At 38.4% G+C, this 24006-nt stretch overlaps 1 protein-coding gene across 1 annotated transcript in view; it reads left to right on the top strand.

Annotated features, from left to right (window-relative positions):
• Positions 1-24006, top strand: part of TNKS (tankyrase) — a 128679-nt gene that overhangs the window by 76628 nt on the left and 28045 nt on the right. Inside the window, exons 6-11 of the mRNA XM_064148605.1 lie at positions 8561-8655; positions 11865-11931; positions 12412-12598; positions 14462-14583; positions 17027-17118; positions 17207-17285. Coding sequence (XP_064004675.1) covers positions 8561-8655; positions 11865-11931; positions 12412-12598; positions 14462-14583; positions 17027-17118; positions 17207-17285 — 642 coding nt within the window. The remainder of the gene's footprint in view (positions 1-8560; positions 8656-11864; positions 11932-12411; positions 12599-14461; positions 14584-17026; positions 17119-17206; positions 17286-24006) is intronic.

Genomic DNA, 24006 nt, shown 5'->3' with positions numbered 1-24006 from the left:
CATAGAAGGCTATCTGATTAGTTAAGCAAGATCTTCCCATGGTAAATCAACGTTGACGATTCCTGATAACCCTCTTTTCTTCCATGTTGTTAGAGGTGGCCTCCAGAATGAACGGGCAATGCTGTTTGGAGAGGAGCCTTTTGTTAACACTTGTTTGTGCTGCCAGAGCAACACCAAAATATTTCATTAAAATGAGAGAACAGCAGCCTGAGCAGATTATTAAAGAACAGCATTCTATAGCTTCTGACACTGGCTGACAAAACAGATAAAAGTGTATGTTACTAATGCTGGAAGAGAGGAGCAAGTTGTCTTATCCTGCTCTCCTGGAATGATGAGCATTTGCAGCTTGCAGTTTGGCAAGGTTGATGGGCTGAGGCTTGGGCTGTGGACTCTGCTGTTGGCTGGTGCTAAGATACTTTGAAAAACCGCAGAAGCTTGGGTTTCCATGCCCCATTGCTCACACCAGCAGCAGTAGCATCTGTTCTTCCCTGTGCACTAAACTTGAATCACAGCTTCCACTGTGCAGCTGAACAAATTGAAGTTCCAGCAGTGGATGTGAGAAAATCTTGCATGCCTGTGTGCTCAGTCCACCAACCCAGATGAGTTTATTCTCTAGTGGGCACACATTGCCTTGGAGTACTAGAAGCTTGAATACCTTCTGATGTCTTTAATAACATTACAGGGACAGTTTCTTCTACTTGTCTTTGCCTCAGCAAGAGCCACTCATGTCTCAGTGTGTGCATTTTTGACTTGCGTTTCTGACAATTTCCACATGATGAAAAGAAGCAACAAAAATGGCCACCCTGGACACACTGATACTTTAAGTAGTTCCTCTGTACTGTTCTGCCATACCTTTCAAGGCAGCATACATCTCCTTTCAGTGTTAAATAACATTAGCAGCATTCCCTTAGGAGAAGAGAGTGGGTCTTTACTGTCATTTCATCTTTACATATCTCAGCAAGCCACTACTCTCTCAGCTGTCAACATCTATCACCAAAGAAACAGTATATGCTCTTGTTTCTCCTAATGTCTATTCCCCATGTTAATGAGTACTGCCAGAGGTTTGTTCTGTGCTTCTGAATCTGTATAAACTGTAAGTGCTGCTTCATGGTAGAAGCTCCAAATTTCTTTATAATACTACAGTTCTGTTCCTAGCTAAACTTTCATCATTTACATGTACAAATGGAAGAGATTCTTGTAAGGAATGATCTTTTAATACTGCTGTGGGTTTGTGAGGTATATTGCTCAGGTTTTCTAAGACATTCTCTATGGAACAGTTTTACCAAGTTGGTGGTAGGTTGAGACACATGAAAATACAGAAGACTTTCGGGGGGGGTGAGGGGTAGGGAAGGTGTTGCATTTTAATTCTTAGCATAGGTTGCTAGTATCTCATTTTCACTGTGGAATTTGAAGATCAGAGGTCAAGGTGGTGTTCCCATGTAAAGATTTAAGTGTCTTTCTTGGTTCTTTACCCTTTACCTTTTAGTCTCTCTTCTAGGTCAGTCTGTCAAAGTAATGGCAGCAGCTTACTATGAAACTGTTAGGGAAACAAGCTAATTTAGAGAGCTGAGATTCCTTTATCCCTTTGCCATACCTGCTTTTGCTTATGGATTAGGTTGGTTTTTGCTTTTATGGTTCATTCCAAACATGGTTGCTAGCTTTCTGTCTCACAATATCCCTTTTTCTTCGAGCCTTTTAGCCCCTTTTCTGCAAGGCAACAATGTACTTTTAAGTTTGACTTTGTTTCCTTTTCTCTGAGGTAATCAATTTGAGTTTTCTTTTTTGTATTGCTACTGTTAAGAGAACAGCTTTTTACGTGGGTTAACAATTTGCTTTCCTAGTGCCCAAAGATAATAATCTGCCTGACTTTGCAAGGCAGATGCTGCTGTGTGGAGAAACCTGCTGGGCAAGGAGACTGGATTTTATTTTACATCACCTTTAAACATCTACCTTAATCCTGCCTCTGCAGATCAAGCTTTCTTTACTTGTGTGGTCCTGCAGTGCTTCCACGTTTTCTCTCCTGTCAGGAAAGGCATCTCTACCTTTCACCCACTTCTGCTTTTGGACATATCTTGTTTGTCTCCATGCACCTGCCTTCTCTGTGGTGACACTGATTCTGTGCTAGCAGAAAGAGTGAAAGAGTTCCTAAGCAGAAAAGTGAAAGCACTCATTTCCTATTCCTTCCTCATTTTATACCTCTAAGAGACAGTGACACTCTAGTTATTTGTCTACCCCTGTGCAAGACATGCCTGTCATTTTTCCTGCCCTCCTCTAATGCAGGCGTCTTTGTGATCTTACCCCTTATTTTCCAACACTTAGCCCAATATGCAGTACAACAGGATCACCATGCTCATGTGTAGAACTGATACTAAGCCTCATCACACACTCTTGAAGCTCAGAGATATAATTAGAACTTTTTGTTGTCTCCCCAAGGTCAGATCTACTAGAGAAACCTTCAGTAGTTAGTAGTTTGGACATTACTGCGCTCAAGAGGGCATAGGTTTTGAATACTCACTGGACACTAGGAGTCAAAGAGTCGTAGTCTGTCACCCAAGTAAACCTTTTCCAAATGAGAGCTGATTCTATCAGTGTATTTGAATATTTTTTGGTTTGCTTTCCCTGTGCTTTTTAATTCTCCAGCCATTTCATTAATTCTTTTAATTTTACCTTTGTTATACATTCCTGTAGTTTATGAACGTCTACCTGGTCCGGAGATGTCCATCACTAATTTGAAAATAACATTTACTGTGTGATTTCTACACAGCTGAATACAAAGATAAATGTCCTTCAGTCTGTGATCTACAGAGCATTTAGCTATACATTTCTGAATACTTCTAGGTGTGCTGTTCCTGATACCTGACCTCTTCTGGGCTTTATATCATATAAGCCATGTGGTATCATGCAACTGAAAGGTATTCAGTTGCAAGAAAGACTTTACTTTTCATGTAGATGTCCTTGTTTTCCTTCTGCCAAGTGACAGAATGAAAAGGAATGCAAACATTTCTCTCTTACTTTTCCTATAACTCTCATTCTCACCCAGTGATGCTCCAATCTCATACTGCTGTCTATGTGAAATCGAGCTGATTTAAAGCCAGAGCTTTAAATTGAAATACTGTGTGACTTGCAGATTTTAAACTGGTAAGCTTTCAGTTAATTTTCCGTGTTGTTAGCTGTTATGAATTCCACACAGTGCTTTCTGATGTGATGTTTTTCTAACTTTTACTATACTAAATACATCCTGTTCAACAGTCCAATTAAGTACTATTGGCTGTGTTCTGAAAATTAAGCAATTAAATGATCACTGGAGACTGTAGAGTGAGGATTGTCTTCTTTACACATTTTTGTTGTCCTTAGGAACTGTTTTTTTGTGATTTTTTTTTCTTGTTATTTTGAATCTTTGGGGGAAGAGGTATTTGGGGTTTGGGTTTTTTTAAGCTCTTTGTTGCTGTGCTTATCTCTAGAGTTTAAGCTTGTGGCATGTAGCTCATTTACAGTTAGCCATCTGACGTGTGTTTTCCTGAAGCAGCATCTCTAAGTTTGTCCCTAAAACATAATTGTCAGTGGTGAGATTAAACTCAGTAATGCTATAAAATAACCAAAGAACTTGCACGATTTGCCTGGCTGAAGTTGACAAGCCATGTGCACAACCCTTTTCCTGTTCACTGAGGGCATTGTTCTCTAACTGGGATTTGGGACCTTTATTTCTGTAATACCTAGCAATAACATTGTAACAGGAATATAAAATAATTATTTTGGGCTATTTGAAATATGTCTTTCTAGGAGGAATTTTTTTTTATATGATGTCCAGTTTTGGCACCACATTAGTGTCTATAAGAGATTTTTCTAATAAGGCTTACAAATGAGTCTAAAAGTGAAGATGTAAGATGGGCACACTGCTTAAAATTAGAATGCAGGTTGGTATTCAGGCAGCAAAGGAAAAAAGCCTGATTGTTTCCACAGTGGAATAGTTCAGGAACATCTCTTCAAGATTGTAATGTTGTTGCAGCTTGTTTCCTTACCCCATTAATCAGAATGATAAATGGCGACAGGAGATATTCCACTCACATCCGGATTGTCTTCCTGTTGTACACATGATCGATGCAGTCATTTTAGAGAAGTCTATAAGAGCAGCATCAAGCAGACACAGACTGTTGTAACTGGAAAGAAAGGTTCTATCATAAATTCTAACCCAGTGAAGTGGGAGTTGTTTGCCTGCTTAGAGGTTTTTCTTCAGTATTCCAGATTGAACTATGCCAGGAGTCAGTGCATCTTTCAAAACAGTTTTATGCAAAACTGTGAAATAAAGGTCACTTCTGCAATTAGAAACCTCTCTGCTCTTCCCTTAATTCAGAGGTGTGCTAGTTTGAAGCAGGCTAGAATGTTTTGGTGAGAACTAGATTACAGGCTGTAAAAGGAAAACAATGGTGATGTCTACTTCCCTCATAGGCTTACTGAGATGTATAAAAACATAAGTCAAAACATAGGTAACACACTCGACACCACTCTCACTCGGGCTGCTGGCTGAGCTGCATCTCTCTAACCTCACCCTCCATTTTGGACTAATCCACTTTGCTTCCTAACCCTCTGGCCAAATCTGTATTCTTCCTTGGGACTGGGGTAAGGTTGAGAGGGTTAGGGGGAAGGTGAAGGGGTGGTTGAGAGCCCCTCCTGGGGACTCAGGTTTCTGGGAGGGGAGTTGTGTTTCTGTATTACCTTTTACCTTGTATATTTTTGTCTATAACTGTATATACTGTAAATATCTGCTTGTATATTGTGCCAGCTGTAAATAATAAGCTTCATTCATATTTCCAGAGCTGGCTGAGTCTAGTCTGGGTGATTTCTAAAGTGTAGGGGGGCAGGGAACACCCAAACCATCACAATAGGAAGTGAAACACTGTTCTGAGGGGACCTTGTAAGACAAACTACACAGGTGTATGGTGTCATTTTTTACTGCTCCTGCTCTCTGCAGTTTGTATGGTCTGACTGGAATATAACTTCTGTTTGACAAAATTTAGTTGGGATTTTTCAGCATACCTGCAGCTTCCAATTCTGCTGAAGCTAATTATAGACAGAGTGAAAAAATTGCATATATTAAAGTCTACATGAAGCATTTCAAAATCCCTACTTCCTTGTCTTTTTTTAATATACATCCTTTGTCAGCTGGGTATGGTAGCAGACTTAACAATAAACATGCAGGTGTCCTTAGGTATTTTTCTGCTACGTCATACTTGTTTGTCTTAAGAGCCACTCATACTGGTGCATATCCATGTGGGGACTTTCTTAATGTGAGAGTAGCAATATGTCAAGTCCAGAGCTGGCTCTCAAAATCAGAGTGTTGCCTCTTTATTGTGAGAATGTCATTCCCATAGAAGATGAAACTAAATGGTGATATTTCTAAATCACTGTATAGTGTTGTAAATTAAATGCATGAGGTCATATGTAGGATAAGAATACTGTTGTTTGTTGTAAATTAGATGTATGAGGTAATATGTAGGATAAAAATAATGTTTGTTGATTTGTCTAGCCTTTGAGATGACAGCTTGAGAATCAGAGACACTTGGGTTAAGACTCTTACAGCATTTCTGTAGAGATTTTGGCAGTAGAAAGCAAAAAAAAGGCAATATAAGTTCTTAAAACAATTGTTACTGATCTGCAGCTATCACTGGTCATTCAGAACTGTATTTGCATGTCTGCAGCTGTTATTCATCATACAGATAATGGATGACATAAGATCCCTTAAAGTTACTCATGAAATGGTCAATTCATAATTTGAATCTGAAAATGCAGCTTTTTTCCTGAGGCTGTGGCAATGCTACCATCTCAGAGCTGCTGACAACTCTTGCACCATAGGAAGGGAAGCAGATGGTGCTTGAAGCTAGCTCTTTCCCATGTAGCATGTGGACAATTTTTTGAAACCAGTTTTCTGACTTCAGCAGAACCAGCTCAGCAGCTCAGGGACCCTTTTGTTTGATGCAGGTGAACAAGGGACAGCAATTCCAAAGTGCCTGACCTTGAACAGGGATCATCAAATCACCTGTTGGTAACAAAGCACTGTGAAAATACCTGAGGCTCAACAAAAAAAAACTCCCAAGCTGCTTTATGTGCATGTTTTTCAATCTAAAAATGCATTTCTCGAATTCCCAGGCAGCACATTTTGAAAATGACTGCAGGCAAAAATACCTGCTTTAGTATAAATTGTAGGTATACAAGATGACAGTGATTGCCATCTTGTGTGCAGTGATCTTCCTTGAAATGCACAGTACATGCTTTGACTCAGTTACAGCTGCCATAAAATTTTAAAGTGAGCATCTCACATGAGGGTCTTCTTCACTTAATAAAAGTTGCACTTGTACTCTCTTTAATTACAGTAGCAAGTAAGACAGTGTGATTTGCTTGATAACTGTGCATGTGAGTCTTGGAAGAGAAGTGCCCTTGAGGGATTCTTGTTAGTAAGTCTCTTGCCAGGTATTGCAATACATGGGAGGAGGGGTTAATTGATAGCTAAATTAATCTCTTTTCTTAAGAAATTAGTTTGATCTACCTTGCAGGTGCAATATACAGTGCTGCTGTTTGTGATAGCTAGTTTCTACTTTTCTAGAGCTGTGTAAATAGCACACTAGTTTTAAATGTCTACATCTTTCATTTGGGTTTTATTATTTTTTCCCCCCAAGGGCTAATAATGTCCTAATGAGTAGTTTGTCTAGCTCATCATTATCTTTCAGGTTCTCTAATTAACATACAAGCTCATAACATATTTTTAACTATAAATGTGTATCATTGATGAAAGTTCTTTCTCATAACAAAGGAGAGTAAGTCCTTAAAAAACATCCAAAGTGTAGGGCCTTCCTTCTTGCTCCTTCCAGAAGCGTGTATAAGCACAGCATTTTTCATAGCCTCTTATCCAAACTAAAGAGCAGCTGGCAGTGCTGGCCAGTGGGTTGTGGTGCACTAGGCCTGCTTCCACACACTCTATGTCCATGTTCAGTCATGCCTATTTCTCAGTTAAGAGGTCTTCTGCTTGTGTCTCCAGCATTGTGTTATCTTCCAAATTATATGGTTTACAGCTGCATGCAAACTGTTGGATATCTTAGCCCCATTTCCAGGGATGGGCACAGGGAGCATCCCTTAGCTTCTCTTTGAAGAGACAATCCCTGAAGCTGCTGTGGATCATAAGGCAAGCACATGAAACATCAGACATCTATCTGCAGCCAAATAACTCATTCCTGGTGGTTAGGGGAAGATGTGGTAATGATGTTCATTTGTGGAACTGGCGTCTGTGGCATTGCTGAAGGAGAACAAATTAGCTCACCTTTCTGAAAAGTGGGAGGGAGTATAAGTTGTCTGAAGACTTGGGATGTCACTGGTTTGTTTCACTTACATCATTTGTCTTGCACCTATAAGCTTGAAATGTTCTGAGTGTTTCCTGTAATGAAGTTATTTGGCAAGTGCAGGTGCAATAGCCCAAGAAATACAAAATGCACAGCCCCAGGTTTTTATGTCAGCTTTTTATATTAATGGTGAACACAACTCCATTGATAGGTCTTTGCTGAAAACATCCCTATTAATAATGTTGAATATGACTAAAGCATCATCTTGGAAGCCTGTCGTAATTGTTTTAGAAGTAGCATGCAGACAAGAATGGGTGCGGTTCAGAGTCATTAATTCAGTAGGTAAGACTGGTTTAGTAGGAGGTAAAACTGATTTAGTAACCAAGGCAGTTGTCAAAATAAACAGCACTGAAGCATTCTACTTAATGTCAATGGTGGCACAATATCCACTTTTCATTAGTTTGTGACATGCAGAAGCAAGCTATTTTATAACAGGGGCAGATGTGAAAAGAATATAACACCTTCTGGACCAATCCAAATTATTGGTTCAGTGGTTGAAGCCTTTCTGAAAGGGAAGAATAGATCATGATTTAACTCATTTTGGTGGTAGTGGCATTTTGTACTTTCAAGACACTTTAGGGGTTTTCAGGTAAAGCTCCATGTTTTGAGTATAGATAATTCTGACAAAGTGTCTTCATAAGGAAAACTCAAATAACTGTTTGCCTAAATAAACTGAGTTACCCAGATCTTTTCGTTAGAGATGCCCTGTGCTGTCATTTTTTACAGCAGAAGCTGTGTCCTCTCTGATACACAGGACACTTGGTAGGTGTTAAGGTAGTTACTCTATTTCAAGCAAAGTAGCAAAGCTTTGAGAGTATAGGAAAATATGATACAGACTGTTGCAAGTTCTGGTTATACTAAATATGTACTAATATCTAGAAATCCTGACTATTTATGAATATATAGCAACTGCTTCTCTTTTACTAGATTTCTGGGTTTTAAATTTTGATAATAATGGCATGTGATGTCTCACTTACAATGCTGTATAATGATGTTATAATGCTGACAGTAAATCTTTACTTGGCTTAATAGTTTGCCTAATCACAGAAGGGAAGCTTAACTTGTCTTGATCCAATGTGCAATAGAAATTAAGAGTACTTAAATGACAGCCAAGTGCAGGATTTGAATTTATGTGGTTCCCATTCTTTATCTTGTTTTGTTTCATTTTGCAGTCTACTCCTTTACACCTAGCAGCAGGCTACAACAGAGTTCGAATAGTCCAGCTTCTGCTTCAGCATGGTGCTGATGTGCACGCAAAAGACAAAGGGTATGTGAAAAGAATTGATTCATGTCTGTTTGTAGCAGTGGTTTTATATTAACCAAGACCAATTATTTCTCTTGTTTCACGTGGCAGCATAATTTCAAATAGTTGGCTGAAAGTGCAGCATTTGCTTCCAAAGTCTGTGTGCTTCATCATAAATAAACTTTTGGTTAGAACCCAAATAACAGATTAGCTGCGATTGCATTTGTTTCAAATCTTCTACTGCACTTGTAATTTTCTTTTTTAAACCTTATTCTTTACTTTCATGCATAGACTACCCTGTGAAATCATGGACTGTTAGTATTATATTAGGAAAGACGATGGGGAGAAGATACATGGACTTAGTGAAAAATTGTATTGAAAATCTATCTGTAGTCTCATTATCTTCTTACATCTGTATGGGTGTAATTCCAAGTAACATCAATCATGCTCACATACTTAAAATGGCTCTCAGAGACCTATCTTGATTGATGCTGCAGGCAAAAATCAAGATATAGTAGAGAAGATAAACTATTTTTGCAGTAAGGATGATCGTTACCTAAGATACCGATAAAGTGTGCACAGCAGTCAGAAACCTGGAATGATATGTCGTGTACATTGTTCTCAGCCATATGTTTCTGAAATCCAAGATCATAGGATCACAGGATGTCAGGGGTTGGAAAGGACCCAAAGAGATCATCGAGTCCAACCCCCCTGCCAGAGCAGGACCATAATCTAGCTCAGGTCACACAGGAACACATCCAGATGGGCCTCCAAAATCTCCAGAGAAGGAGACTCCGCGACCTCTCTGGGGAGCCTGTTCCAGTGGCCTCACACCTTCCCTATTCTTCCTTTTCCTACTGATACATTTAAAGGAGCCCTACTTGTTCTGTTTAACTTCCTTTGCCAGTTTCAGTTCCAAGAGGGCTTTGACCTTCCTTTTTGCCTTTCTGAATGCCCTGACAACTTCTCTATAGTACTCTGAAGTGACAAATCCCTTCTTCAATGAACTGCTAGTTTTTTTCTTCCCTGAGATTCCTTCAGGAGCTCCTTGCTCAGCCATACAGGTCTCCTAACATGTCTACCCCATTTTTTACTTAAGGGAGCAAGATGATGATTTTAATGATGGTCTGTTAGGAAGACTTAATCCTAACATTGTACAAATTTGATCCCAAGGTTAAAGGCAAGAATTTGGTATTCAGAGTCCATAGAACTAAGATTAGTACTGAGTTTGTGTTCTGTCTCCATTAGCAAACTGGAGGCACTTCCTGTATTTTTATTTTCCACTGAGTCCAACCAAATGTTAAAAGAGATTTAAAATTAAGAGCCCTACTTTCATTCTCTATTTTTACCCTTTCTTTCCAAAACAGTCCCAAAAGTACTTGAACTCTTGATGATTGTGTGTTTGTAGCACTTTTGTCTGTATGTTTACCCCAGTGGCTTTTTTTGCTTAGAATTGTGAAATGCAAGATATTATGTAAATGAAGAAAAACCGCAGTAAAACTGCATGTAACACCTATTAGGGTGGCTCAAACACTGTTAAGCAAGTTTTAGATGCCTCACATCTCGAAATTTCTGCATCATGTAGTAGAAAATTCCAGTGTAAATGCTTAGATGGGACTGGAAAGTATGAAAATTGTGAAAAGGAATTAAGTTGAACTTGAGTGGTGGATGGAGAGAGGAAGAAAGAAAGGAAGGAAAAATAACGCACTTGCTTTGTATCAAACAACCCAAACATAGTTAGATGTGCCTGGCATCCCACTAAACTCAATTTTTTTAGCAGCATCACACATCTACAACCATTATGGTGTTTTATTTTTCCCTGCTATTTCTTACTTATGCATAATCTATAAGTAAATGTGCTACAAATAAATGTAATTTATCATCTCTGGAGATAAAAGAGATTACACTGATATTATAGACTTGGTAGATTCTCCTCAATGGGATAACTTCAGGAGAGTCCATAGAGTTAGTGCCTTATCTTCAAAATGGTCATCACTTCTGAAAAAGACCACAGCCAAGGAAGCAACTCTTCATCCCCTGGTCCATCATTTTGCCTTACTGCTATTGCACACAGAGTCACAATGAGCGGAATATGTGATATGCTGCAGAAGTAGATAGCTGGACTGCTGTGGTAGCTGCCTTTGCTAATGAGAACTTGAAGGCTTCATTTTGGAAGAGGGCAGATGTTTTGAGTGCTCTATCTCACAGATACACCCATAAGTCGTAATTAAGAAATGTAGCAGTGGAAAATAACAGAACAATGTCCCTTGAACAAATTTCTCTCTCCTGTGGTAAGTGCAATGCTGCTTCTGAGAGCATCTGCCTTAAAATTTAGTTTACCCTGTTGTCTAGTACTTGCTGTGTTAATGCTCCTTGAGTTAATTTTCAAATTCTGGGAATCATTCCTTGTATTTTTGATAAACAATGAAAAGTTGAATATTGTTATCTGTGTATTATGCTTACTAATTTGTTAAACCATAACAAGCCTGTCTTGTTTAAACTCTTTTTATCTTCTGTAACAATTGTCCTCTTCATGTCTCCTTTTCAATTCATGACTTTTTTATTACATGGAATCATCTTGTGCTTATGACTAGATCACTGTTATTTACTAGTATAATTTTTAGGTATGGCCTCCAGCAATACAAAAATTACAGGGACTCTTAGAAGTATCTTGCATAGTTAAATAGGTTCTACTGTTAAAAAAAATTGAGTAAAATCAAGTCATTGCACCATTTGGAGCAGCAATTACAGTCTGCTTTCTATGGATATTTGTACATCTTCATAACATACTCAGGAGTTATGTTAGCATTATCTGGGGAGTTTTGCCTTTCACATAGCATTTTAAATAAACGAGTTCATATTTATGCAGAAACAGAATGCTGACTTCTCTTGGTAAAACCAAATGTGGAATGAGACTTTACCCCCCCTTAATAGCTTAGACAAAGATAATTTCAAAGCAAATTAATGCTAATCTTAGTACTAGACTAAACATCTGTGTCCTATTAGGATGAGAAAATAACCCAAACCCAAACTGAGAACATCATAAGCAACATGTTTATTTGGAAGGTCAGATTTTTTTATTAGTTTGTGACTATTAATTTTTTTCATATTTGAATATTTAAATATTTTAGGTTTGGTCTGGTTTCTCTTTGTCTATCAGCAGAGAGAAGCTTGTGCCTGCTCCTTTGAAAACACTGCTGAAATAAATTTGTCATTTGTCTTTTTCCATACAGTGGTCTTGTCCCTCTTCATAATGCATGTTCATATGGGCACTATGAGGTTACAGAGCTGCTGCTTAAGGTAAGCAGAAGGATGGAAAGTGATTGCTGTAGATTTAAATGTGTTAGATGAAGTATGAGCTGTTTATATCAGAGTTGAAAAGGAATCTTTTCATTTATGGGTTTTTTTTTGTGTAGTAACAAGAAAAAAAAGTTTCCTTAGCCTTCAACTTGCATCTTTCTGTGGAACAGTCTGTATATGTGGCTTTTTCCTTACCTGATCTTCTTTGGACAGATGGTAGAGTTTAATTTATTTGGATTTTTATGTGGAAAGGTCTGTCCTGCTGAAAAACTAACTTACACAGAAATTCCTTTTTTTTTTGTCCTTGCTTCCAAAGTAATTTTGTATGCACATGTGGTTTTATAATTTGGGTTTTTGTGTATGTGTTCATGTATGAAAGAACAGAACCAGTTGTTGTTGTTGTTATGAAGTGGAAATCTGTAAGCTTCTAGTTCTTAGAGATGATTTCTTGTGAATATGAGTCTTTCTTTGCTGTGCTAGCATGGTGCCTGTGTGAATGCTATGGACCTCTGGCAATTCACTCCCCTGCACGAGGCTGCTTCCAAGAACCGTGTAGAGGTCTGCTCCCTCCTGCTGAGTCACGGCGCAGATCCCACTTTAGTCAACTGCCACGGCAAGAGTGCAGTCGATATGGCTCCAACGCCTGAACTGAGGGAGAGACTGACCTGTAAGTGTTCAGACTAGAGACAGGTTTTGGTGGGTGTAAAGGGAAGCTTTCCTTTCAGGCCAGCTTCTTCATACTTTACAAGTAGATGCAAAGCAGCAGAGGAACTGCAGCTGTGCCTCTCACTTTGAGTACACAGATACCTCTAATGTATTGTTTGCACTATTGCCTAGTTTTCTAAGGTTTAAAATATTTAAAGCACTGCTGCATCTGATGTCTACGGGGTTTTTTACAGTTAGGTCACATGCGAGCCTCTGTATTCAGGCTTTGTCTCAGCCTTAAAGAGTAACTTCCAGCTCTGAGATGGAAATTCCAGCACCTTCTTCTGTAGTCCTTGTAGTCCTTATGCTGTTTAGAAAACAATATTTCAGCTCGAATTTGGATTTGCCTTTGCCCTCTTGTGGGGATTAGTTTTCTTGTTGCTATAAACTGTAAAAGGTAATTAAATAAGACAAGCATGAAAACAAAGCATTATGATGTTACAGAAAACCCCTTCATGAGAAGTATATTCTGAACTCAGTTATAAGCTTTTGATTTTTTTCTGTCACCTTTCCAGTATAGAAGTCCCCTGAGACACTAGGAAGATCATCATGCACTACTCAACAGCTAGTCAGGTTGAAGGTGGTGAGATTACATGCAGCAGAAAACTTTGCTTTAGAAGAGGAAGGCATTGATACCTTTTAGCTACCTCTTTCTATTCTATGTTAACTTGGATGGTGCCTATGGCTTTGAGGCAGTTTAATTTAACATTTGTTTAAATAAGCTAGCAGAAAAGGAAAAAAAATTCACTGTTGTTCCTGGAAAGTAATGGGGAAATATTTTTGTCCGTTAGTGCTCACTGAAATGTGTATACAGATATGAATGTTATGGCAAATTTGACAGTATCTTGATGAGACATACTATATTTGCATAGCCAGAATAACATGTATATTAATGAATTCTTTGGTTTTATACCATAGGAATATTACATTTATCTGTTATTTCATTATATTATTTGAAATTGTGCTTTAAGTAGTGCTTTGTTTATAGACAAATTTGAGTTATATTTGAAATAAAAAAGTAAAAGCTACTATTTTTATTTCTAAATCCACAAGTGTACCAGATATTAAAACATGGCTGGGAGGAAAAAAGCCCCTCTGAACAAGCTTTCAAAAGTATAATACTGACATTTTTACTGACCTTGAACTTTTTCCCTAGTTCCCAGGTTCAGATGTCATTCTTGCTAACCTACCTTTCATTTGTACATTTCAAGAGAAACAGTTTTAGTCCCTTTCAAATTCAAAATTATTTAAAACTAAACTGGCCTAGTTGGTGAACTGAACAAGATGTGACACTGAAAATAACAAAACTGCCTCTCTGTACTTGCAGAGATAGAGCTGCTGTCAAAATCTTTTATCTTTGTAGCAGTCTGGCTTGAAATGCTTAGCCAGTTAGGTTTCTTTAGGAACAGCAGCTTAATATTTTATATTTAAGTTTTATGTATACATTTCTTCAGGCTTTGCCATGAATCATTTGTAGTTGTAAATATAAAAAGGTTTTTTAAAAGCAGCTGTAATGCTCTTTCCTGAAGAGCATGTGATAGCATGGTGCTCACTTGAACACATACACGGGTAATTCATAGGTTACATGAATTTAATACCAAATGGGTGGAGGATAAGAGGGAGAGAGCTATAAGGATTTTCCTCAAGGAATCACTTTGCCCCTGTCATAGAATCATAGAATCAACTGTGTCCCACATCAGCTACTACCTGGAAATGTAGAGAAATAGTCTTCTTTTTTCTTAATTGGGTATAGCTGCCTTTCTCTGATAACATTAATAAATGTGACATGTTGCTGAATTTTAAATGCATCTTTTTTCTCTGCCAGATGAATTCAAAGGACATTCTCTACTACAAGCAGCCAGAGAGGCAGACCTAGCCAAAGTGAAAAAAACACTTGCTTTGGAGATCATTAATTTTAAGCAGCCACAGTCACACGAGACTGCACTGGTGAGATTATTTAGTCAATCCATTTGTTTTATGATAAATGTGGTGCTAGTGCTAGTTGACAAGTTTTATTTTTGCACTGTGAAAATAGATTCATCATCCAAGATTGAGGATTTACCACCTAACAATTTGAAATTAAATCAGTATTGTAGAAAACAGCACCATATAATTGTTCATCACTTTCTGTTTTTTTCCTGGTGGATTACAGAAGCACTCCGGCCACTCTTTACCTATTCATTGGTCACTTCTCTTCTGTTTTTTTTTCCACATCACCCTTATTTCTTTGGTTGTTTGTTGTGGTCTTTCTGGGGTTAAATTCTATTCCAGTAGCCCAGTGCTTCCTTAATGTTTTTTTAACCAGAATTACAGATTTTCTTCATAGGATATGTAAAATTATAGGGAAAATGGATGCTGTGTGTGTATCACAGGATCTTACAGGATTGGAAAAGTACTGACAATACCACATGAACTATGGAAATTTGATTGCAAGACTTTCATGGTAGTATCCTGCTCTTATCTCATTGCTTGAGGAAGCAGTGGAGGCAAAGAGCACATCCAGTATCCCAGATGCACTGAAGATGTTGAAGTTAAGAGGCACTGGTGATATTACTAAAAGCATTATAATTATGTTGTTTTATTCCAGGGGAACATTTTTCTTCACAGTGGTAGATCTCAGCTGCTAGCATACACCTGTGTGTTTAGTGTTCTAAATATTGTGATTGTGATCAGATCATTGGGTGTTGAGTACAAAGCGTCTGTGTGCTCTGTTCTCCCCATGGAGGACTTAGCATCCTATACTGAACTTAGAAGCAACATGGAGAATAGCTATTTAGAGGCTGAACTTGAAGGAAATATGGTATGATGTTATCATTTCTTCCTGACTAAATGAGCTGCTGATGTGTGGCAGCATTTTAGCTGTGTAATGATCACTTCATAGTCCTGCAGTGTTCTTTGCTTTTCTCTGCCTGCTGATTCTGCAGAAATGACTAGGCAAAAATGGGATATTTTAGCTCTGTTGATGTCTTTGATTCACTGTTTAGTAAGTGTTTGATTGTGATTTCTCAGGTTTTTTCCTTGAATAGTTGAGATTTCCAAGTAGTCTTCCATTCAAACGTTAGGACTTAGATTCCATTTACCATGGGACACTGGAGGCTGTGCTCAATTACCCCACAATGCCAAGACAAGCACCTGTTTTGTTTCAGTGTTGCTTACTGGTCCAGCAGTATTGCAGTATTTGAGTTGTTTTTAACACTGGCTCATGTCATTGGCAGGAAATGTAAATGGGTTATTGTCTACAAAGCCTCAAAAATATAGCCATTCATCAGAACAAGAATTGGCCTTAATGTATGTTTACAATGCTTGCCTTTGCAAAACTTGGACATACTCTGGTGACTAACAGCAGTGTGGAAGTCTGCCTGGCAGTTACTTCACAGGAAAGACTGACACTGGGTTATCAGCAGTATTGCTACTTATCATTCTGTTTGGGGGCCATCTCATTGTAAAAGCTATTTTGTTATTGAAAAGTTTGAGAACTCTGTTGCAGGAGATGATCTGCATTTTATGTTTTAAAACAAGAGTAAACATTTAAACAAATATATTCAGAAGTATCTCCTGTTTCTCATAGTCTGCTGTTATAAGACATCCACACTTGAGACAAGCATTTCTGTACTGATTTTAAAGCATGGACTTCAGTTTATCTGGAACCATGCTTGCACTTCCAGGCCTCAGGAATGCATTAGTAGGGCCAGTGTTGAAGATGCCGGAACAGATTGAGTTTAGTCTCCACAGAGGATCAAAGTTAAAAGTGGGGAATGTAATGCTCACTTATGGGTGCCTAGTGCACAAGCAGACCCCAGCAATGTGCAGTAGGATAGTTACACCTGGCAATGGTGTATGGTGTTCCCACAAGAGCAGATTTGAACACTAGATGAAAAGTTACCACTTTCTCATAGCATGGAAAATACTCTTAGAGATCTTTATTGCCTCTTTATTACATAGTTTGTAACTTGATGTGTAACACAATTGCCATGAGGTTAACAAGTTAAGTACTCACCGAAACAAAAGAAGAAACAAAGCAACATTCAAAAGTCACATTAATCCGACAACAGCAGCAGAATCTTAGTGGACCCATTTCAAGCCCTTTGTCTTTACCTCCTTTGTGCTTTCTGTCCTGATACCCTGCTAATGTAGTTGGAGACATTGCACTTTTTCATAGTGACAAATAAGCTTTAAAGTGAAAATTGTTTTTCTAAGTAGAATAATTTAGCATTGATCCCTGGCTTGCATTTTCTTCAGTGTGTTACACGTTTTGGCAGAAATATGATGGTTCTGTTGATAAATTTTGTAGTCAGATGCTTAGCAGAACGATTAAGAGATAAAGTCATGGATCTTAAAGTTCTTTATCATCTGTATAAGTGAAATGCAATTTGTATTTACTCTTTTGCAGCACTGTGCTGTTGCCGCCGTGCATCCCAAGCGGAAGCAAGTTACAGAACTGCTGCTCAGGAAAGGAGCAAATGTTAATGAGAAAAACAAAGAGTAGGTTTCTGAAATCTTCACTTTTTCCAACAGATACTGTCATGCTAGCAATGTTAAACTAATGCTTTCCTTTCCCCCCTCCTGCCAGTTTCATGACGCCTTTGCATGTCGCAGCTGAAAAAGCTCATAATGATGTCATGGAAGTTCTGCATAAACACGGAGCAAAGGTAAATACACTTGAATATATTTCATTTGATGCAAAAGGCAAGAAGAAGAAAAAGAGATAGGCTGCTTAAGTTCGGTGTTAGCTTTTATGATAGTTGTTGGGTTTTTTTTCTGTATGCTTTGCATTTGGTAACCTTGAAGTGTGTTTATCTTAAATCAGTACAAGACATTCAGGAATCCCATTAGAAAACTATATCTTGAAGTAACTGAATACAGGCTTTGACAGTCTTGCTGCTCATTTCTAATATATGTGGTCATTAGGTGCCTCTTGTTGCTTTATCTTCCAAGTTTAGTAGTCTGGTGCTGAGCATCTCTTCGACTGTGCTTGTTTCTTATTCTGTCATTCGGATTGCTTTGCCATGCCCTTTAGCCACTGATAGATGCTGACCAAATTCTTAGAATCACAGAATCAGTCAGGGTTGGAATGGACCACAAGGATCATCAAGTTCCAACCCCCCTGCCAAGGGCAGGGACACCCTACCCTAGATCAGGCTGGCCAGAGCCCCATCCAGCCTGACCTTAAACACCTCCAGGAACGGAGCCTCAACCACCTCCCTGGGAAACCCATTCCAGGGTCTCACCACTCTCATGGTGAAGAACTTTCTCCTCACATCCAGCCTGAACCTACTCATCTCCAGCCTGGCTCTGTAATTCCTGAGCCTGTCTTGAAATTTCCTTAAAAACACATGACTCAACAAGTTATTAGTTAAAAGCAGAGGAAAGTATAACTGGTTTTATTTAGGATGTCTCTTAAGCATCTTCCAGAGTTACTTTAGAATGCTCTTTCTCCAAGTTTTAGGAGAAAAATTCACATTAATGGTAATAATATATTTATCTACTCAGTTTTCTCAGACACTCTTCCCTATAGGTACTCTCTTTGCATTGGATAAATACAAATTAAATGCTTATATTTTACTATTAAGGGGTTTGAGTTTTCACCTTCATTCAGGTGAAATGAAGCTAGAAAATAAGAAATACACCTGTAATAATCTAGTGTGTTACTCTTGATCTGCCAGGGGCTACAAACAATGTAATTGTGTATAATGAATTACAATGTATAAGCCTGTATGAGATTGTGTTGCCAGGTTTCAGGAGATGATTCAATTCTGTAGTATTTATGACACCATAAAATAGCTTAAGAACAATACCATGACAGAGTTTATCATATTTGAAAATCCTGATGCAGTAGCAACATAACAAAATCTGGGGGGAAGCAGGGCCAGAGGTCTCTGGTTTAGTCATTGAAACTATTCTGAACCATTTTCCCAGCTTCGCTCTTAGGAGCATACCTGTGCACTGAAAGTGAAAAACAAATCATTTTGCCATGGAAATTGATACTTCATGGCTTTATGGATCTGAATTTGCACATGAATTCAGGACTGATGGTACGTGGGTAGGTACTGCATTGAACATGCAGAAATTTCAAGCATGTTTCTACCTAAGTACTACTTGCTTTGAAATACAAAGAGGTGCTGTGTACTGAGGGTTTCTGGAAAGCTTGATGCTATACTATAGGTATTTACATTAGTACTCCCTTGAAAATCTATCTCTGTGTAGTCTGCTTAGGAGCAAGCTCAAAAACATCAACCTTACTGTAATGGCCCCATTTTGCTTTTGTCAATACCACGTTCTCATAACAGTTTGCAAATCTTTTATGTCCAAAAGCAGAGGTTCCTAAATCATGGTCCAACAGTCAGTTGTAAACTGAGTGATGCTGGTGAGTGGCCCAGAGTTGCTTACAGAACCACAGTGAGCAGTGTGTTCCATTGTTTTTTGCAGTTGACGGCATCCATTCGTTTATATGCTTACTAGGTAATTACAGGGAGAGCCACTCACATTTACAGTCTAGCAAATCACTTAAGTTCAGGGCAAGAGACCACTCAAAATTAAGCATGTAATTTCCATTCTATAGTGGATCAAGTCTCTCTTTATCGGTGTCCAAAGTTCCTCAGTTGTAAGATGGTACATAATGCAATTCTAGTTTTTTATCAGAGGTAGGTCTTAGAGTTTATGAATCAAGTGACGTTCTCAGATGGGATGTGCTCTAGAGTATTAATTGTTTAGCTAGGCATATATGATCACTCTAAAATGTTTGTCTTGCTTGTATATTATCATTCAACCTCTTGCTCATGCTTTGACTGTAGACATTTGATTTATCAGACACTCTTAACATAGATTTTTTTTTTGTTACTGATTATTTTCACATGGCAGCTTTGGTCTCTGAAGTCTGATACAAGGTTTTAATTTTTTTCCATTTGCTGTGATTCTGGAAGCTTTTTTTTTCATGCTTACTCTTTTTGTGCCTTACATTTTTTAACAAGGAAGTATTTTCATGACCTGGTACATCCCCTGCAATAGCAATCTCAAAGTGGATATTCATTTGTTCTTTGAATAGCACTGTCCTGCAGTTTAAATATCTCTCTTCCATTTTGTTGCTTCCTTTGCTGATGTATTTTTAGTGAACAAACTGATCATTCTTAGCTTTTGTTTTGAAAGGCTAAAAGCATCGAATACATTGCCTTCCCTTGTAAGTGAACATTGCCATTTCCTAATCATCCTTATAATCCCTCTTTTATCTAACAGTAGGGGAGATATGGGAGCTCAGGCAACAAGAATGGAGTCCATTTGCTCACTGCCTCACATAATGGCAATTCCACATCTCTAATGTAGATGCTGGACTATTGTGTATTGGTATCATATTTGCCTTTTTAATAATTCTGACAGGGTAGTACTCAGGCCCTTCCTGTAGTCTTGTAGTACATAAAGAATATTGATTTTAGTTTTTTTTCTTGCTACTTTTTCATGTTCATGACCTTCACTGTTCTCCTATGCCAAGATCATTAATTAAAATACTAAACCAAAATTATCCCACAACCAATCACTGAGCAGTCTTCCTTCTCTCAGTGTGTTCCATTCCCATGTGATCTGATTTCAGATGCTTACTGAAGTGTGGATGGGTGAGGCCTGCCATATTTTCTTTACTTGGCAACCATTTTTTTTCATCAAAGGAAAGCTACTGTTTAAGTCAGCTTTAATCTATCTCCTGGAAACCACTGATTATAGAGAGAGTAATAATTTTTTTAAACTAGCTGGAGCTTCAAAAGAAGTGGAACTTTCTTCTGAAATGCAAAAGGCAGACAGCTGATCCACAGAAAAAACCATTCAGTAATGGATTTAGGGGACAAAGTCGTGAAGTTTTGTAGATTGAAAATAATTTGTGATCTTTTACCAGTAGAGAAGAAATTCTGCTGTTTTCTTGAGGAGCAGCAGTGGTTTGTTGTCAAACAGAAGAAGTGAGGTAACATGTTAAGTATGCCTATTTTAGAAATGGGATGAAATAAAGACTGCTTATAGGGAATTTGCTTGGAATGAATAAGACAGTTCTTGGTCTCGGGAGAAGATTTAATTAGCCTGAATTTTATCACTGTGTACATTTTCTCAATGAAGTATGTCACACTACAATAAAAAATGAAAGACTGCTTGAATAACAACCTTGATCTAGAATTATTTTACAGAAATATTTTAAGAACATTAATACTGCCAAGAGTCAGCCTTTACTTACAAATTACTTGTTCCAGTGTCTCCTGCTGTGTCTTGGCCTGTACTGAGGGCATAGTCTAGATTTCTAATTTGAACTGTCAAGGAGTTGTTGGTGCACATCATTTACATGTCAGTATGGCATGTCTAAGCAATGCTGGTTGATGGTCAGTGAAGATATTTTCATTAGGTTATTACTTGAGTTTTCAGAAGTTGACTGTCAACTGCACATTTAAAGCACAGTTGAGAAACCTTGAGGTTTCTTAAAGTTTTCTTCAAGGACGTTTGTCATAGATGTCTGTGGTTTTTAATGCCATACCTGGAATTTACTTGTTTGCCTGACCTGCAGTGTGAAACACCATTTCATGCCACAGTTGTTTCGGCATTGAATATCCTCAAAGTATGTTATGAAAATTAAAATCAGATATAAACTTTTTTCTCATTAGACCTATGAGCAAATCTTCAAGTGCTATATCTTTGAAGGTGGTCAAAATCCCTTTTTTTTAAGCGAAATTAATTTGGAGGTGGTGAACTATTGAAAAAGTGTCTTTCATTCTGTTTTATTGTTTTGCTTTATAGTTGGATACCTCTTATAACTAGCTCCTTGTCTGAATTTACAGATACATGGGAAATCTAATATATTCAGAAAGATATTCGGCTTTCTAGCAGTGCAGAAGGAAAGGATTAAAGTCTTTTCTGAACTGGAATGATTGTTGGAAAGAAAAACCTGCAAGCATGCAAGTTCACTGGTATCTTGGGCAAGTGTGGAGATGCTATGAATGCTGTTTGTTTAACTGTGTGTGTTTCTAAGGGATAATGTTGAAACCATTCTTCTGCAAGAGGAAGTGAGCCTTTCCAGGGTCGTATTAGGTAGTATCCTTATTCATAACCATAGCAGAAAGAGCTCCATTCTGCTCTGCTGGAAGGACCTGGCTTTATGGATCTTTGCATAATACAGTTGTTTCTGTGTGCTGGAGTAACATATTGCCAGCCTTTCGTGATTGTGAATTCAACAACAGTCACCATCTTATCTAGACTCAAACCAGCAGATTGGAATGGTTTTGAGTAACCTTGTGCTGTAATACATTTGTTTCCAACATTTCATGTAGAGATATGATTTTCTCAGGAAACAATAAGCATCAAAAGCCTAAAGTTCCTTTTGGCCATGCAGCCAGTTCTGGACTATGACAGTTCATGACATGAAGAGCTGTGTGATCTGTTGCGATTGTGTGGTTCAGCTTTTCTCATGCCTTAGACATCCAAACTCAGTGACATTAAGCTTAATTTGTCCCTTTCATGCAAAGGGACAACTGTGGAACTTAATAGCTGGATCATTTAGGAGCTTTCTGAGTCAAACCGGGCCCTTTTTTTAACTGACAGCACTTGGAATAGCCTCCAGCCTCTATTCACTCGCATCTTGTTTATTGTTAGTGAAGCTCAAAGGCACGGGACATACTGCAGGTTGCCTTCAGAACAAATGCAGCAAGAGAACACTTGTGCAGAGGAGGGTACTCTTATACTGGAACAGCTATCAGAGCACAGGCTTCACCTGTGAATTTTAGAACATGCATCTTTTAGAAAGATTTCACAGAGAAAAGTGCAGTACTTGGAGGATGTTGCATTCGGGACTGCTGTAGAGTCAACAGGTAGTAGGATATTTAGGGCATTTGATACCAACAGGAAGCTAATATGCTTTTGATGTCTTGCAAAAGAGGTTTCCTGAACAGGTCCCAGCTGTTACAAGTGCCTGGCAGCTCAGAGAATATTGCAGTCACTGCTCTGAGACAGCAGCAGTGCAGGAAGGAAAAATGTCTTCAGCGTTTGATGGCACACAACCATTTTGATTTCTCTACCGTTTATATCCGGGATGGAGAAAAGAGGTAAAAAGAAACAACAGAAGGAATTCTGCCATGGTACATGCTGTACAGGATGGTGTTTTACTTTACTTTAAAGTACTTTTCATTTGATAACTGCATTCTGCTTTCATGTGTGCAGTTTGAGCAGTGAAGTGACTGGTTTTCTGGGAAGAAATGAGAGCCACTGCGCTGTGGAATAAAAGCTTTCAAACCTGTCATTTTTAACTCATTCCAGAAAACTTTGTCTGCAAAATAATCCAGAATTACAGCTGTCTGGTGTCAGACTGATTAAAAAAGGGGACCAGTTCAATATTTCTCATTTTTTGTATTAATAGAGCTGGAACTGTCAAGTCTGCCATCTCAGCACGAGGCAGTAGTACACATTGGATGGTCTACATTTTGCCGAGTAGAGTTTAAACTTTAGCTGTGAATTTGAAAAGGTTCATGTTTTTAGACACAGTAGTGGGCAAGCATATGTCTTACCAGGTTTGATTTTTTGGAAAGTTTAAGCTCAGTTTGAATTTCAAATTGTAATGCTGGAATTGATTTTTCCCTTGGAAATACATCCTGTTGCTTTCAGCCTTAGTACATTCCTGGGTTGGTTTTAGACAAGTGGTGCATGACTGGTGAGAGCAGATCTGCCTCAAAGTTGTCATATTACCCATGATTTTTTTCCTGCAAAGCATAATTCTGCTCCTGAGGGGAAAAACAGCTTCACCTGCTGCATGCATCCCTCTGTCAACTCGCTGCCTTCCTTGTACCAGAAGCAAGCAGGCATTTCTTCAGATGGCTGATACTCCTCTGCCGCAAGAATCGATTGCTGGCAAAGATAATTGTGTGGAGGTGAAAGGAGACCTGCGTACGACATGTGAGATTGTGGATCTGATGACTCTGCCAGTGTTCTTTTCAAATTAATATTAACTCTTTTTTCCAGGTGTATGGCCAGTGTTGAGTTGTGCAGTAGCAGTGTCTTGCTGCTGTTCTTCAACAGTTTGTTCAGTACAGGAACACTTCACATACGAAATCAGTGTTGCAAGAGATGTTAATTATGATTCTTTCTTGGGTTATTAGCTGCTTCTAGAATCCAGTAGTGTCATTTCATCCTGGCCTTACCATCAGTAAACCTGTACAGCTCCAGACTTCAGCTTTTCTTTGTGCCCTTATCAGCAGTGAAAGGTATCCAATGTCCTGAAGCAGATGAAGATCATCACCTGAATAAAATGGTGGATTTGGGACGTTCAGCATCCAGTTAATATTTATAGTAGCAGTGAGTTTTTATTTAAAACAAAACTTATAGGGAAATCCCATTAGAGTGACATGACCTGAGCAG

The sequence above is a fragment of the Pogoniulus pusillus genome, chromosome 9 (genome assembly GCF_015220805.1).
Source record: "Pogoniulus pusillus isolate bPogPus1 chromosome 9, bPogPus1.pri, whole genome shotgun sequence".
NCBI classification, from domain to species: Eukaryota; Metazoa; Chordata; class Aves; order Piciformes; family Lybiidae; genus Pogoniulus; species Pogoniulus pusillus.
The sequence above is the reverse complement of the archived record's forward strand: the minus strand, read 5'-3'. Positions and strand labels throughout refer to the sequence as shown.